Raw genomic sequence first — 14,769 nt, forward strand, 5'->3', positions numbered from 1 at the left:
CAGACCTGGACACGTGGCTCGCATCCAGTCGTACACGTGCCATCATCTGGAGCCTCCTTGACTTGGGCGCTGCTTCTGACTCTCTTTTGGCTAAGTTACTTATGCATGGTACTGCCCAGTGCATAGCTAACTTGGGAGCGCGATCTCTACTAGAATTGGCGAGTTAGGGTGCCTTCGTACACCTTCCCTGTGGTCTCGCCGGCCGCCTTCATAATCTGCACCACCTTCATCTTCGGCGATGTGCTTGCTCTGGCGATCTCCAATCACTTGGTCGCCTGAGTTTACATCTGGCGACTTCATCTTTAACCCGATGATCGCCGGTTCTGGTATGCTGGAGATCGGAACACGCCAACTTAATAACTGGCGACTTCACGAGCCCCCCGACCTCTTTCCCTTCTGCCAACCTGGCGTCTTGTCAACACGCCAATACTGTAGCTTGATGCCACGTCATCACTTCCGACTACCAGGGCGGTACAGCATGCGATCTGAGTTCACCGTTGCCTTAAATCACGCACGGGCGACAAGGTCTCTTTTCCGAAAACTTAAAAACGATAAGCATGCAAACTTAGTGACCTCTTTAATAAACTTCGAAACCTTCTTTATTGGGTGGCCTCGTTAAAAACCCTCCTTAGGGAAAAAAGAGTGCCCCCTTGAAAAACTGTTTTAACTGAAACTGCTTTAAACTGTTCAAGTTAATCACTACTTACAATGCTTTAACTGTAATAAAACTTGAGATGGGTGGCGTTCCAAGTACGAGGAATCGCCCCTCCTTCCAACGTCTCCAAGCGGTAGGCGCCGTTTCCGAGTGCTTCGGTTATTCTAAACGGTCCTGTCCACTTAGGCGACAATTTGTTCTCCGTCTCATACTGGTGGGCCTTCCTCATCATCAGATCGCCATCTCTGAATTGTCTTGGTTTTATTCTAGAGTTGTACCTGCGTTCAACTCTTCTCTTCACTGCTTCTGCCTTCACCCGTGCTTCCTCCCCGCCGTAACAAGCGAGATTACAATGGGATCGTTGTCATGGGGCACAACATCCCTAAGATCTTCTTTGGTGAACGTGATGTCCACATCGGGCGAGTGATCCTCAAAAGCTTCTACTGACATCACGGACCTCGCATATTTCTTCCGCTGTGATGCAGTACACCCACCACTCGAGAATACATCAGCTATAGTGTGGATCTCGCCGTGAATGGGTACTTCATGCTGTTGTCCCTCACTGCTCGCCGGTTGTAAACCTGACGATTGCCCCATTTGCTTCCTCAGCCCCCCTTGACAAGGGTAAGAGGGTGGTGGAGGTCGTTTCCGATGACGAGGACTCTGCTGAGGGGCAAGTCTTCAAGCGACAGAGAACCCAGCATGCCCCTCAGACAGTTACCTCCGTTACTTCCTGCTCTCATGGGGCTGAGTCCTTAAGGGAGGATCCACCGAGTGCCACTTCCCCACCTCAATCAGTGCATCAGGAGAGAGGGTTTGAAGCTGAGCCCATAGGTGTTCTTCCACTTGCCCCAGAACTTCCTCTTCCCATGCAAGAGTCATTAAGGGGTTTTCTGAGCAGCGAGTCTTCTGGTAGCCAAACTGAAGGGCCCCAGAGAGAGCATGTACTATTACATGGGCCTCTTCATGTCTTGCCCCTACTCTTGGCACAAACAATCCAGGGCCAAAGCCGCCCAAGCCTCTGCCTTCAAAGCTCTGGAGAAGGAAGTTGCTTCTCTGAAAGAGGAGAAGGAGAGGCTGGCTGCCCTTTGGGGGCGTCAAGAGGGTGCGTACAAAGAGTCACTGAGGGTGGCGCAGAAGGCGAGGGAGGAGGCCAACAAACGGCTGCACGAGGTGGCTCAAGCCCAGGCAGGGCTTCTTAATGAAGTGGTCCCCCTTCGCACAAAGATCGCTGATCTTGAGACGGCTGTAGAAACCTCTAAGGCATATCAGAAGAAACTCGAGCACCAGTGTGTGGACCGGGAGCAGAAGCTGGGGAAGACGGATGTCGCTCTTGCGAACAAAACTGATGAGTGTTCCCGGTTAACCACTGAGAACGCCTCCCTCCAAGCCAAAGTTCAAGAGTTGACCTCTGCCCTGGCCTCCAAGGACCAAGAGATGACCGCTCAAGCTGCCAACTTCAAAATTGCTGAAGCGAAGCTGGTCGAGGAGGTTGCCTCCGGATTTGCTGAGGGGTTCGCGGAGGCTCTGGTCTAGGCTGGTATTGACGTCTCCGGGTGCAGTCCTTTGAACGAGGTGGTTGACGGCCAAATTGTGCCCTTGGAGGCTTATGAGGAATAGCCTCTTTTGTAACTGTAGCAAACTTTATTTGTATCTATATGTAACTCCAACTTTTGACCTTGTTTTGTTTTGAATGCTTATTTAAACTTTTGTCTTTGCATCCTTGCTTGCTTTAACTTTCCTCGTACCTTTTATCTGCTTCTGCTTCCTTTTCTTTATCAAAGGCACAACTGGTATTCACCTTCGATGCATATCCTCATCGCTTCACCTTTGACTCTTTAGGTAGCGCGTGATTTTCTCTCTTTCTTTTTCCTTCTAAGTCGTAGCATACACCCTTCTCTTGGTCTTTCCACTTAGAACCTTGCTTGGCCTTCGTATCTGTAAGGAACCTTCCTCACGAAGGCGTCGCCTGTTTAGTCATTGCCCAAAGGCAAAGGAGGATTTGGTTTCTACCATGGCCTCATGGTGTCTAGATACTTTGGGACAAAAGTCGCGCTCTGGTTGTCACGCCCCTGGAGATGTCTATACAATGGTATTGCATCGTCCGTGGAGTGTCTAAAACACCAGGGCAACTCAACCTTTTTGCGTTTGGTGCCCACGCCTGAGGAGAGGCCTGCTACAGCAACGTCGTATCGTCCTCAGGGTGTCTGAAAACACCAAGGCGTAGCGTTCTAAACATCAGACGCTGGGGCTACCTATTCCTACCTGAAGAGGGGGCGTTCCGAAGGAATCCCTTGACCCCTGCTCAGGGACTAGGCACCCAGATTTTTAGCTTACATCTATCGTCTGATACCGGGGCCAGCTATTCATACCTGAGGAGGGGGCGTCCCAAGGGAATCCCTTAACCCCTGCTCAAGGGCCGAGCGCCCGGGTTTTTGACCTATGTCTAGCAACTGACACCGGGGCTAGTTGTTCCTACTTGAGGAGGGGGCGTCCCGAGGGAATCCTTTAACCCCTGCTCAAGGACTAGGCTTCCGGATTTTATCTTATACTGATATCTGGTACCGGGGCTAGTTGTTCCTACTTGAGGAGGGGGCGTCCCGAAGGAATCCTTTAACCCCTGCTCAAGGACTAGGCTTCCGGATTTCATCTTATACTGATATCTGGTACCGGGGCTAGCTGTTCCTACTTGAGGAGGGGGCGTCCCGAAGGAATCCTTTAACCCCTGCTCAAGGACTAGGCTTTCGGATTTCATCTTATACTGGTATACCTGTTATCTTGCCCTGAACCTGACTTCTGCTTGATTATTTGGTGGCGACGCCTACTTCGGGCGACGCCTTCTCTTTCCGACGTCTTATCTTGGCGACGCCTCATCTTGGCGACGCTTTATCTTGGTGACAGCTTATCCTGGCAACAGCTTATCTTGGCAACAGCTTATCTTGGCAACGCCTTATCTTGGCGACGCCTCATCTTGGCGACGCCTTATCTTTGTCTTTGTTTCTTTGATCTTTGATCCTTGATCTTGCAAGAAAGGGAAAAACTAGGGCAAAAATATTTTAACTTTTCTTTTCTTTATTTGGGTGACCTCGTTAAAAAACCCCCACGAGGGAAAAAGAGTGTCCCCTTTACAAACTTCAACTGGAATAACATCAACTGAAATAAAACTTTAAATTTGCCGCATTCCAGCTACGTGGGATGGGGCTCCCTTCTAAAGTCTCCAGCTTATACGAACCATTCCCTTTGGCTTTGGTTATTCTGAACGGTCCATCCACTTGGGAGACAACTTGTTTTATAATTCGTAGGGGGTGAGCCTTCCTCATGACCAGATCACCAATCTGGAATTGTCGCAACTTCACTTTGGAGCTGTACTGACGCTCCACTCTTCTCTTCACGGCCTCGGCCTTAATTTTCGCTTCTTCCCTAGCCTCGTCTATCAGGTCCAGGTTCACCCTCCTTTCTTCGTTGGATTCTTCCGCCACGAAACCCAGGAAACGGGGCGAGCCTTCGTGGATCTCTACTGGGATCATAGCGTCCTATCCATACACTAAGCTGAAGGGCATCTCCATGCCGGAGGATTGAGGCGTGGTGTGGTAAGCCCATACGATCCTTGGTACTTCATCTGCCCACGCCCCTTTAGCCTTCTCTAGTCTGCGTTTCAAACCCCTCAACAAAACTCTGTTTGCTGACTCGACCTCCCCATTTGTCTGGGGGTGTTCGACTGATGCAAACACCTGCTTGGTTCCTACTTCTGTACATAGCTTCCCCAACTGTTGGCTTGCGAACTGGGTGCCATTGTCTGAAATGAGATGCCTTGGTACTCCGAAACGACACACAATGTTCTTCCAAACAAAGTGTTGTATCTTGTGGGCGGTGATTTGTGCCACTGGTTCGACTTCTATCCACTTGGTGAAGTACTCGATTGCAACGATCAAATACTTCATCTGCCCTATCGCCAATGGGAATGGACCTAAGATATCAATTCCCCAAGTATGGAAAGGCCACGGGCTGTATATGGATCTTAGCTCCTCTGGCGGCGCCTTGTGCCAATCAGCGTGCCTCTGGCACTGCTTGCAATGCTGGGCGTATCGTACGCAATCCTCTCTTACTGTTGGCCAGAAGAACCCTGCACGTATCACCTTGGACGCCAAGGATCTTCCTCCCACGTGGCTCCCACAAATACCTTCGTGAAGTTCGGCCATTATCTTGGTACACTCGTCGCCGCTTACGCACGTCAAGATAGGGTGCATAAACCCATGCCTGAACAATATCTCATCCACTAAGGTGTACCTGGCGGCGCTCCTCTTAATCTTCTTGCCCTCCTCTGGTTCTGCTGGGACGATTCCATCCGCTAGGTATCGCCTGTAAGGGGTCATCCAAGTGTCGCCTTTCTCCAAAGTGCATACCTGTACACCCCTTCCTTCATCTGGCGAGGCTGTGTAAGTACTGATGCAAGGTGCCCTCGCCGTATCTTGACTCAAAGAGCGACGACTCCTTGGTTTTCCTCTTGTTGTACTAACATGAAGGACGTCCACCCTGTTGTCTGCAACGAACTTTCGTAGCGTCTTGAGGGTCTCCTGTATTACGGTCCTCTGCCTTCCCCCCTTGCCTGAGCTGGCCAGCTTGGAAAGCAGGTCAGCTCTGGCATTTTGCTCCCTGGGGACATGCACCAGCTCAAACACAGCGAAGGCTCTCTTCAACACCTCGACGTACCTCAAGTATGCGGCCATTTGTGGATCCTTTGCCTGATACTCCCCCGTTACTTGCCCTGTGACCAATTGTGAGTCACTTTTTGCCAAGAGGCTCTGGGCACCCATTTCTTTAGCCAAAAGCATCCCAACAATCAACGCCTCGTACTCCGCCTGGTTGTTGCTTGCCTTGAAGGCGAAGCGTAAAGCCTACTCGATCAACACTCCATTAGGCCCTTCCAAGATTATTCCAGCACCACTCCCTTGCTGGTTGGAAGATCCATCCACTGAGAGCATCCACTGTGCCCCTAATTCCACTTCTTGAGGGTCTCCTCCTGGTGAAAGTTCTGCCACGAAGTCAGCATAAACTTGCCCTTTGATGGACCCCCTGGGTTCATATTGGATATCGAACTCTGACAACTCTACCGCCCCGGGAGGTTTGTCATCACCACCACTGTGAAGCTGTGGAAATAGTGGCGGAGCCTTCGTGCTGAGAATACTACCGCTAGCGTCGCTTTCTCTAGTGACTGGTACCTCAATTTTGGGCCTTGTAAGGCCTTGCTCACGAAGTAGATGGGCTTCTGCACCTGGTCTTGCTCCTAAACAAGTACAGAACTGATGGCCCACTCAGTCACCGCAAAGTACAAGCGGAGGGGGACGCCTACTTGTGGCTTGCAAAGCACAGGTGGCGTCGCCAAGTACTCGTTCAACTTGAGAAACGCTGCTTCACACTCATCTGTCCATGCGAAGCGGTTATTCCTTTTGAGGCACTGGAAGTAAGGGTGGCCCTTCTCTCGTTCGGCTGATACGAATCTCGATAATGCTGCCATTCGCCCCGTTAGTTGTTGAACTTCTTTCACTGAGGTTGGGCTCATCATGGCGATGATGGCTGCAAACTTTTCAGGATTTGCTTCTATCCCCCTCTCTGTGAGCATGAAACCTAAGAACTTTCCCGCCTCTACGCCAAAAACGCACTTCTCTGGGTTTAACTTGAGGTGATACTTCGATATGGTAGCAAACAACTCTTCCAGATCAGCTGCATGCTGCCCTCTCTCGCGGGAAGTTACCACCATGTCATCTACGTAAGCGTGCACGTTCCTTCCCAGCATGGGTGCAAGGACCTTATCCATCAGCCTCTGATAGGTGGCGCCTGCATTCTTGAAACCAAACGGCATCACCTTATAACAGTAACTGCATGTTTCCGTCATGAACGTCGTTTTGCTCTCGTCTCTAGGATGCATCTTGATCTGATTGTAACCTGAGAATGCATCCTAGAAACTTAGCATCTTGCAACCCGAGGCGCTATCCACTAATGCATCGATGTTGGGTAATGGGTACGAGTCCTTGGGGCATGCCTTGTTCAGATTTGTTAAGTCAACGCACATCCTCCACTTCCCATTCGCCTTCTTTACTAGAACTACGTTGGCTAACCACTCAGGGTATTGTATCTCCCTGATGTGTCCGGCGCTGAGCAGCTTCTGTGTTTCCTCCTTCACAATGAGGCATCGCTCTGAGTTGAACTTCCTCCTTCTTTGTCTCACAGGGCGAACCTTTGCGTCCATGGTGAGATGGTGGCACAAAAAATCTGGGTCAATACCTGGCATATCCGCCGCAGTCCACACGAAAGCATCTAGGTGGCGTGAGATTACTGCAGCTACCTCTTCTTGTTCTCCTTGGCTCAGCAAGCGTCCTAATTTGAACACCTTACCCCCTATTTGTCTTTCTACTATGTTATCTCCTGGTCGGGGTCGCTCATTCTGTACATTCTCTGCAAGAGACTATTTCGTGGAGTCCTCTTCCATGGGCGTCGCCCCAACGGATGCATCGGGCATCGCCTTCTGCGGGCGAGGCCTCTCCGTGTACTCCTTCCATCGGCGAGGCATCGCCGTTTCTTCATTCTGTATGTGCCTCTTCTATAGGCGTCGCCCCTGAGGTGGCTTCGACCGGCGTGGGCTTCACGGGCGTCGCCTCTTCCAACGGTTCTAACTCCATTTGCGAATTTGAAACGAATGGTCGCTCAATCACCATGACCACGCCTCTTTTTATCTTTAGGCTATTTTCATAACACTTACGGGCCTCTTCTTGATCTGACTTGATCACAATTACCTTACCACTAAGATCTGGTAGCTTCATCTTCATGTGGCGCGTGGAGGACACCGCCCTCAATCTGTTCAAGGCAGGTCTGCCTAACAAAATGTTGTAGGCTGAGTTGGCGTTGACCACCAAGTACCGGATGTTCTCGGTGCGTGATGCTGCTCCATCAGTGAACGTTGTCCTCAACTCCAAGTAGCCTCGTACCTCTACTGGATTATCAGCAAATCCATACAAGCATCCAGTATAGGGTCTCAAAAGATCGGGGGACAACTGTAGCTTGTTGAAAGTTGACCAAAACATGACGTCTGCGGAACTGGCCTAGTCGACGAGGACCCTATGCACCTTCCTTCCTGCCGTGACTACTGAAATGACCACTGGGTCATTGTCGTGCGGGACCACATCCCGCAGGTCAGCCCTTGTGAAAACGAGATCTGACTCCCATGGGTCGTCTGGAAATTCCTCTGCAACCGAACTCACTGACGTCACATATTTCTTCCGTTGAGAGGCAGTGGGCCCTCCTCCAGAAAAGCCGCCAGAGATGGTGTGCACTTCTCCGTGAGTTGGGACTTCATGCGCTTGACCTTCCTCTAGCGTCGCCGGGACTGCGGTCGTGGTGGACCCAGCGAGATAATCTTTCAAGAAACCATTCTTCACAAGCTCATCTAATTGATAGCCCAGCGCCAAGCAGTTGTTAATATGGTGCCCAAACGCCTCGTGGAATTCGCACCATGATTCCTTGTGAGGCCCCTGAATTTTGTCAGACTTCACTGGTGGCCTCAACTTGTCAGTTATGTTGGGCACAACGATGAGGTCTTTGAGTTCCACCACAAAGTTGTGCCTTAGTGGTCTATTTCCTTCTCTCCTTTCTTCGGCTCGCCCCCTTGGCTGGGCCCTCCTTGTCTCGTAAGTGCGCTTCTTGTCTAGGTTCCTTTTCTCTGTGGCAGCTTCGTGGACCCTAGCGGGTTGTGTGCGTATCTGCACCCTTGGTCGCGCAGGTGCAGCAGTCGTGCACTTCTCGTATGCCTCGCCCTCCGAGGCAATGTGCTCTACCACCCGACGCCTCACTTCAGCAAAAGTTTTGGGGCGGCTGCGGTTGAGCGATTTGCTAAAAGATCTAGGACACACCCCCTTTCTAAATGCGTACACGATCATGGGCTCGTCTGTGGTACCCACCTTCACAACCTGTGCCCCGAAGCGGCTTATGTACTCCTTCAGAGTTTCCTAAATATTGCTCTCTGAATAGTCGTGAGAGTTGCGCGAAAGACGTAATGTGACCCTCTGGGAGGCTGATGAACCAATCCATGGCCATCCCAGTCAAAGTGCTCATAAAGAGCTTGCATCTCACAGCATCAGAACCGCCAACCAGCATCATCTGTGTGTGGAACGCAGTGAGGTGCGCCTCAGGATTGTTGTCTCTAAGATTGCCTGTGAGAATGGTGTTGTGAATTCTCTAGGTGGGGAGGCAGTCTCAGGCTCGTCTACATCGCGCCATCCACGGCGTAACTCCTCATTGGCACGGTGGAGCTCATCGTTTCTCGCCTGAGAAGCTGCAAGATCCGCTTGCATGCGCTCTTGCTCCGCTTTCGATGCTGTCATTGCTTCCTGCAGCCCTTGCATCATGCCCATGAGTTTTTGCATGGTCATCTCTTCACTCCTAGCGCGTGCAGGTCTCGTGGTCATGGCTTTCTGGAAACCCTCTCAACTTATCTTGGTTTTGAGAACTGGAACTGAAAAACTCTGGTGGTGGGACTGATGTTTTATATCGGCCCCACGCTGGGCGCCAAATGTTCTCGCTGGTTGACCAGGGTCGTCTTTGTGCGTGGCTTGTCCTTGCGAGCTAGGGCACCTTCGTTATGCTCCGTTTGTGATACCTGAAAAGAAGTGAAAAAAGGGGCGCCCTCGCGGCTGTTTGCACTCCGACGATCAAGTCAGCTAACGAGAAACATCAAAGGTGACACACCCTTGGGAGGTGGTCGAAGAAACTGTAATGAATGACTGAGTAACTGTGTAACTAGAACGGTGTTGCCCTAACTGCCTTGTGCTTACTGTGAATGCACCGCGAAGACAACCAAGGTTTTCTCTGTGTATCTGTATGTATTAGGTTAAGACTCGGATCCCCTTTCAAATGTCCCAAGGTTCCTTTTTATACACATCCAGCATTTAAAGCGCGCTAAAGCGCATTGAAAGCATATAAAAATGTTCCCTGAAACATTTGATACGTAATCTTAAATTAGCGCGTACCTTAGCAAACTTTCACTGAAACCTTTAATGGGCACGTGTGCATTGCCACGTGGCCTTCTGACTTGACCATTTATTCTGTGCAGAGGGTCCCACAGCGCCGCAACTCAACTTAGGGTTATTCTATTGTGTGAGCTTTCCTTCGAAGTACTCTTTGGCACGTGGGATGACTTTCTGGGTGCCAACCCATGCTTCCCAGTCACTAGTCACTCACCCTGGGGGTGTATCTACCTTGCTCTCATACCCTGCACGTGGTTCTCCCCTGGTCATGGCCCTCTTATAGGTCGTATCTGTACCAGGGTCTCCCAGCAGTGGCGTGGATACCTCACAAGTCAGGATACCCCCTTCTGGTGCTAGACTTATGGCCTTGAAGCCACCTTTCTCTTCTCCTTACTACTGTTTTGTATGGTCGAGGCTCGAAGCCTCTCTGGCGATGTCTTTACTCGGCGATGTCTCTCTCGGGCGATGCCTCTCCTAGGCAACGCCTCAGCGAGGCGATGACTCGAGCGGTCAACCTGTTGACTTCTCTTCCTTGGGTCCCTTGAGGGGTCCCACCATGCGTTGATTCTGACCTTTGGTCAACGCCCGGGGACGGGACGGTACAAACTCCAACAACTCAAAGAAACTCCAATTTACTGATTAAAACCCGAAGCAAACGGTGAAACTCCAGAAAACCGATTACGACAGCAAGCAATCGAATAGATATTCCCGAAACTTCAACAAACTCGAACTGTGGTTGGGAATCACCTTTTACACGGCCCGACGGTGGGCGCCTGATGATCCTGCCGGTTGACCAAGCGCAAGAACGATGCCTCGTCACGATCTTTCCTCACCAGCTTTAACACCACGTGCGCTTCAAGTCCACGCTACAGATTGTCTCTCTAAGAACCTGAAAACACAATATAGCGCCGCTACGGCCGGTGGCGCTCCGACGCTCAAGTCAGCGACAGGAACACCCAAAAATTGAGAGGAAACTAGATGCTGTAGAACCGTGCTCAAGTGTTCTCAACAAGAAAAATGAGTCGTAATGAACGTACCTCCCTCAAATTCTGTTAAGTTTACCTCTTATACTTCGGCATTGTCTCTCTCCAGACGGTTACACCTTTGGACACGTGGCTCGCATCAAACTCTACACGTGTCACCATCTGGGCTGAAGTAACTTAAGCGTCATTTCCTTGTATCCCGTTACGCGTCTAAGTCTCCTATTCAAGGTGTAACCTAGCACGTAACACACTCTGGAACGCCACCCGATAAAGCGAGTATCGGATGCAACAAAGTACATCATCCCTGTGATATCGCTTGTCGCAGGTGCCACCTTTCTCACTGTCACGGCATGCATGTTCTAGCTAAGGAAACCTCGCCATCGACGAATGTTCACTCTGGGAATCCCGTCATCGATGAGCAAGCTGTTTCCTCCAACTCACTGCTCGTGCTGAGACATGGTCACCTTGTCTCTTAACCTCCATGCTTTATGCTGACGTAACAAACATCTTTACTGAACTTACGCGCCTGAACTCACTCGCCTGAACCTCCAACAATTTCAGCTAAGTTTACTGGGAAATCCAACGATGTGACTCTTGCGACGATGTTATACAACTCTGGCGACCACCGACTATGCGCACTGGAGAACGCCGCTTCAATGACTGGCGATTATGTCATCTTTCTCGACTACACACCTTTCTCTCGACCACGTGTCCCGCTAAGCACGCTCCACATGATCGCTTAATGCCACGTCATCATACCCGATGACCTGGCCAGTACAACAACCATGAGGTACTTCATCTGTCGTACTGCTAAAGGAAAGGCCCCAAAATGTCGATCCCCCAAGTATGAAACGGCCATGGGCTATAGATCGACCTAAGCTCTTCTGGAGGCGCTTTGTGCGAGTCAGCGTGTTGCTGGCACTGCTTGCACCGTTGTGCATACCCCGTGCAATCTCCCTTCATGGTTGGCCAATAATATCCTGCACGAATGGCCTTTGATGAGAGAGATCGACCGCCGATGTGGCTTCCGCATATCCCTTCATGAAGTTCTGCCATGATACGCGTGCATTGCACACACCAGAATAGGGTGAGTGAACCCATGCCTGAACAACTTTCCATCGATCAAGGTGTACTTGCTTGATTTTTTCATGATTTTTCTAGCCTCTGTAGGCTCTTGCGGGAGTACCCCATCAGCCAAATAGCATTGGTAGGGTGTCATCCAAGTTTCTCCTCCTTCAACTAGGCAAACTTGCAACGACCTTTCCCCAACAATTGGGTATACGCTCATTTTGGGCATTTTTATCGTCTCCTGGGTCAATGACCGATGACTCCTTTTTACCCCTTTCGAAGTGCTGATCTGTTGGACTTCTGCCGCATTATCTGTGGCAATTTGAGGTGTCCTCAAAGTCTCTTGGATGACTGTCCTCTATCTGCCCCACTTTCCCGAACTGGCAAGCTTTGTTATCAAGTCGGCTCGGGCATTCTGTTCTCGGGGCACGTGGACCAACTCGAACACCTCAAACATCTCCCTCAGAATCTGGACGTACTCCAGATATACGACCATATGAGGGTCTTTAGCCTGGTGTTCTCCTGTGACCTAACCTGTGACTAACAAGGAATCACTCTTCGCCAGCAAACCTCCCGCACCCATCTCCTTAGCTAGCAGCATTCCAGTGATCAAGGCCTCATACTCCGCTTGGTTGTTACTGGCCTTGAAAGTGAACCGTAAGGCCTGTTCAATTAGCAACCCATTTGGTCCTTCCAAGATGACACCAACCCCACTACCCTGTTGGTTGGAGGAACCTTCTACAGAGAGTACCCATCTGAATCCTGGTCCTTCTTGGTGCGTGGCTATCGAGGATAGCTCTACCACGAAGTCAGCATAAACCCGGCCTTTAATAAGGCCTCTGGGCTTATACAGCTCATCGAACTCTGATAGCTCTACTACCATCGCATCATCCTGCCTGCTACAATCTGGTTTCTGTAAGACCTTGCGGATTGGAAGGTCTGTCATTACTATTACGGTGAAGCTCTAGAAGTAATGGCGAAGTCTTCGCGCTGAGAACACTACTGCCAGGGTTGCTTTCTCTATGGCCTAGTATCTCACCTCAGGCCCATGTAGTAAATTGGCTTTTGCACCTGGTCCTAGTCTTGTACCAGGACCGAACTAATCGCCTTTTCTGTTACTGCGAAGTACAGGCGAAGTGGAGTACCCAGCTGTGGCTTGCACAACACTGGTGGACTGGCCAAGTACTCCTTTAGTTTTAGGAATGCCTCTTCGCACTCCCTGGTCCATACGATTCTGCTATTCCTCTTCAGGCATTGGAAATAAGGATGCCCTTTTCTCCTCCCGCCGATACAAATCTGGACAGAGCGGTCATGCGCCTTGTCAATTGTTGCACCTCCTTCACTGAGATAATGCTCCTCTTTGCTATGATCGCAACACACTTATTAGGATTCTCCTATATCCCACGTTTAGTGAGTAGGAACCCCAAAAACTTGCCTGCTTCCACCCCGAACACGCACTTTTCCGGGTTCAGCTTTAACCGGTATTTAGCTATTGTGGTGAATAGCTCTTCTAGGTCTGCTACATGTTGCTCCCTTTGCTGGGAGGTGACCACCATGTCATCCACATACGCTTGGACGTTCCACCTTATCATGGACACTAGCACTATGTCCATCAGCCTTTAATAAATCGCCCCTACATTCTGAGCCTGAAGGGCATCACCTTGTAGCAGTAGCAAGACAACTTTGTGATGAACGCTATCTTGCACTCGTCCCTGGGTGCATCCTGATTTGGTTGTAACCAGAGAAGGCATCTAGGAAGCTGAGCAATCTACAACCAGACACACTGTCCACCAAAGCGTCAATACTGGGCAACAAGTAAGAGTCTTTCAGACAGGCCTTGTTGAGGTCTGTGAAGTCGGTGCACATCCTCTATTTTCCGCTAGCCTTCTTTACTAGTACCACGTTCGCCAGCCACTCAGGGTACTGCATCTCCGTGATGTGGCCATCCCTCAGCAGTTTCTCTGTCTCTTCTCTGATGACCTGATGCCTTTCGTCGTTGAACTTTCGTCTTCTCTGGCGAACAGGTCGAACCTGGGGATCCTTGGAGAGGCAATGACACAGGAAGTCTAGATCTATTCCAGATATGTCTGAGGCAGACCAAGCGAAAGCATCTAGGTGTCGAGCTATGACTTCGACGATTTGATCCTGTGTCTCTTGGCCAAAGGATTTGCCAAGCTTGAACATCTTCCCGCCGATCTCCCTCTCTAACATGTCTTCGGCAGGTTCAAGCCATCTCTCCCGGGCGTTTCTCTGCACGGGTGACCCCTTCCTCCCTTGGAGGCTGAGTGGTGACAACGAACACTCCTCTCTTCGTCTTGAGGGTATTCTCGTAGCACTTCTTAGCCTCTTTCTAATCAGACTTGATGGTGATCACCGTACCCTCGAGGGAAGGCAGCTTCATCTTCATGTGCCTTGTAGAGGCCACCGTTCCAATCCTGTTCAAAGCAAGTCTGCCCAAAATTATATTACAAGCTAACGGAGCGTTAACAACAAGGTACCTGATGTTTTCAGTGCGTGAAGTTGTGCCATCTGTCAAGGTCGTCCTCAATAATATGTGTCCACGCATTTCCACCTGGTCTCTAATGAAACCATACAAGCAACCAGTATAAGGCCTCAATTGGTCTAGGTACAACTGCAACTTGTTGAAGGTCGACCAGAACATCACATTGGTCGAACTTCCCTGGTCCACGAGGACGCGATGCACCCTCCTCCCTGCCGTCACTACCGAAATCACCACCGGGTCATTGCCATGCGGAATGACGTCCTGGCGGTCGACCTTGGTGAAGACGAGGTCGACGTTGGGAGTATGATCTGCCTCTTGTACCTCTGTCGCTATCACCTCTCGCGCGTACTTCTTCTGCTGGGAGGCGATGCATCCTCCTCTTGAAAATCCTCCAGAGATGGTGTTAATCTCGCCAGAAATGGGCACCTCGTGCCCCTGAACTATTCCCGCGACCACTAACGTCTTATCCTCCTGCGACTCTAGTAGATAGTCCTTCAAGAAGCCGCTCTTCACAAGCTCGTCCAACTGGTGCCCTAGTGACAA

General features: G+C 50.5%; 1 protein-coding gene across 1 annotated transcript; it reads right to left on the reverse strand.

The window, feature by feature from the left end:
* Positions 1 to 12,800: 12,800 nt before the first annotated feature.
* LOC137817886 (uncharacterized) lies at positions 12,801 to 13,336 on the reverse strand. The gene is made up of 2 exons (XM_068621112.1): positions 13,182 to 13,336; positions 12,801 to 13,086 (listed from the first exon to the last, which is right to left on the reverse strand). Exons 1-2 carry the CDS (start codon positions 13,334 to 13,336, stop codon positions 12,801 to 12,803), a joined length of 441 nt encoding a protein of 146 aa, XP_068477213.1.
* Between the last annotated feature and the right edge of the window lie 1,433 nt (positions 13,337 to 14,769).

This window comes from Phaseolus vulgaris, chromosome 10, assembly GCF_051622355.1.
Source record: "Phaseolus vulgaris cultivar YP4 chromosome 10, ASM5162235v1, whole genome shotgun sequence".
Lineage (NCBI taxonomy): Eukaryota > Viridiplantae > Streptophyta > Magnoliopsida > Fabales > Fabaceae > Phaseolus > Phaseolus vulgaris.

Coding starts and splice junctions, on each gene's coding strand:
- LOC137817886 (XM_068621112.1), bottom strand. CDS start 13,336: ATGGACATAGTGCTAGTGTCCATGATAAGGTGGAACGTCCAAGCGTAT. Junction 13,087..13,181: donor TTAAAGCTGAACCCGGAAAA/GTGCGTGTTCGG, acceptor TTGCGATCATAG/CAAAGAGGAGCATTATCTCA.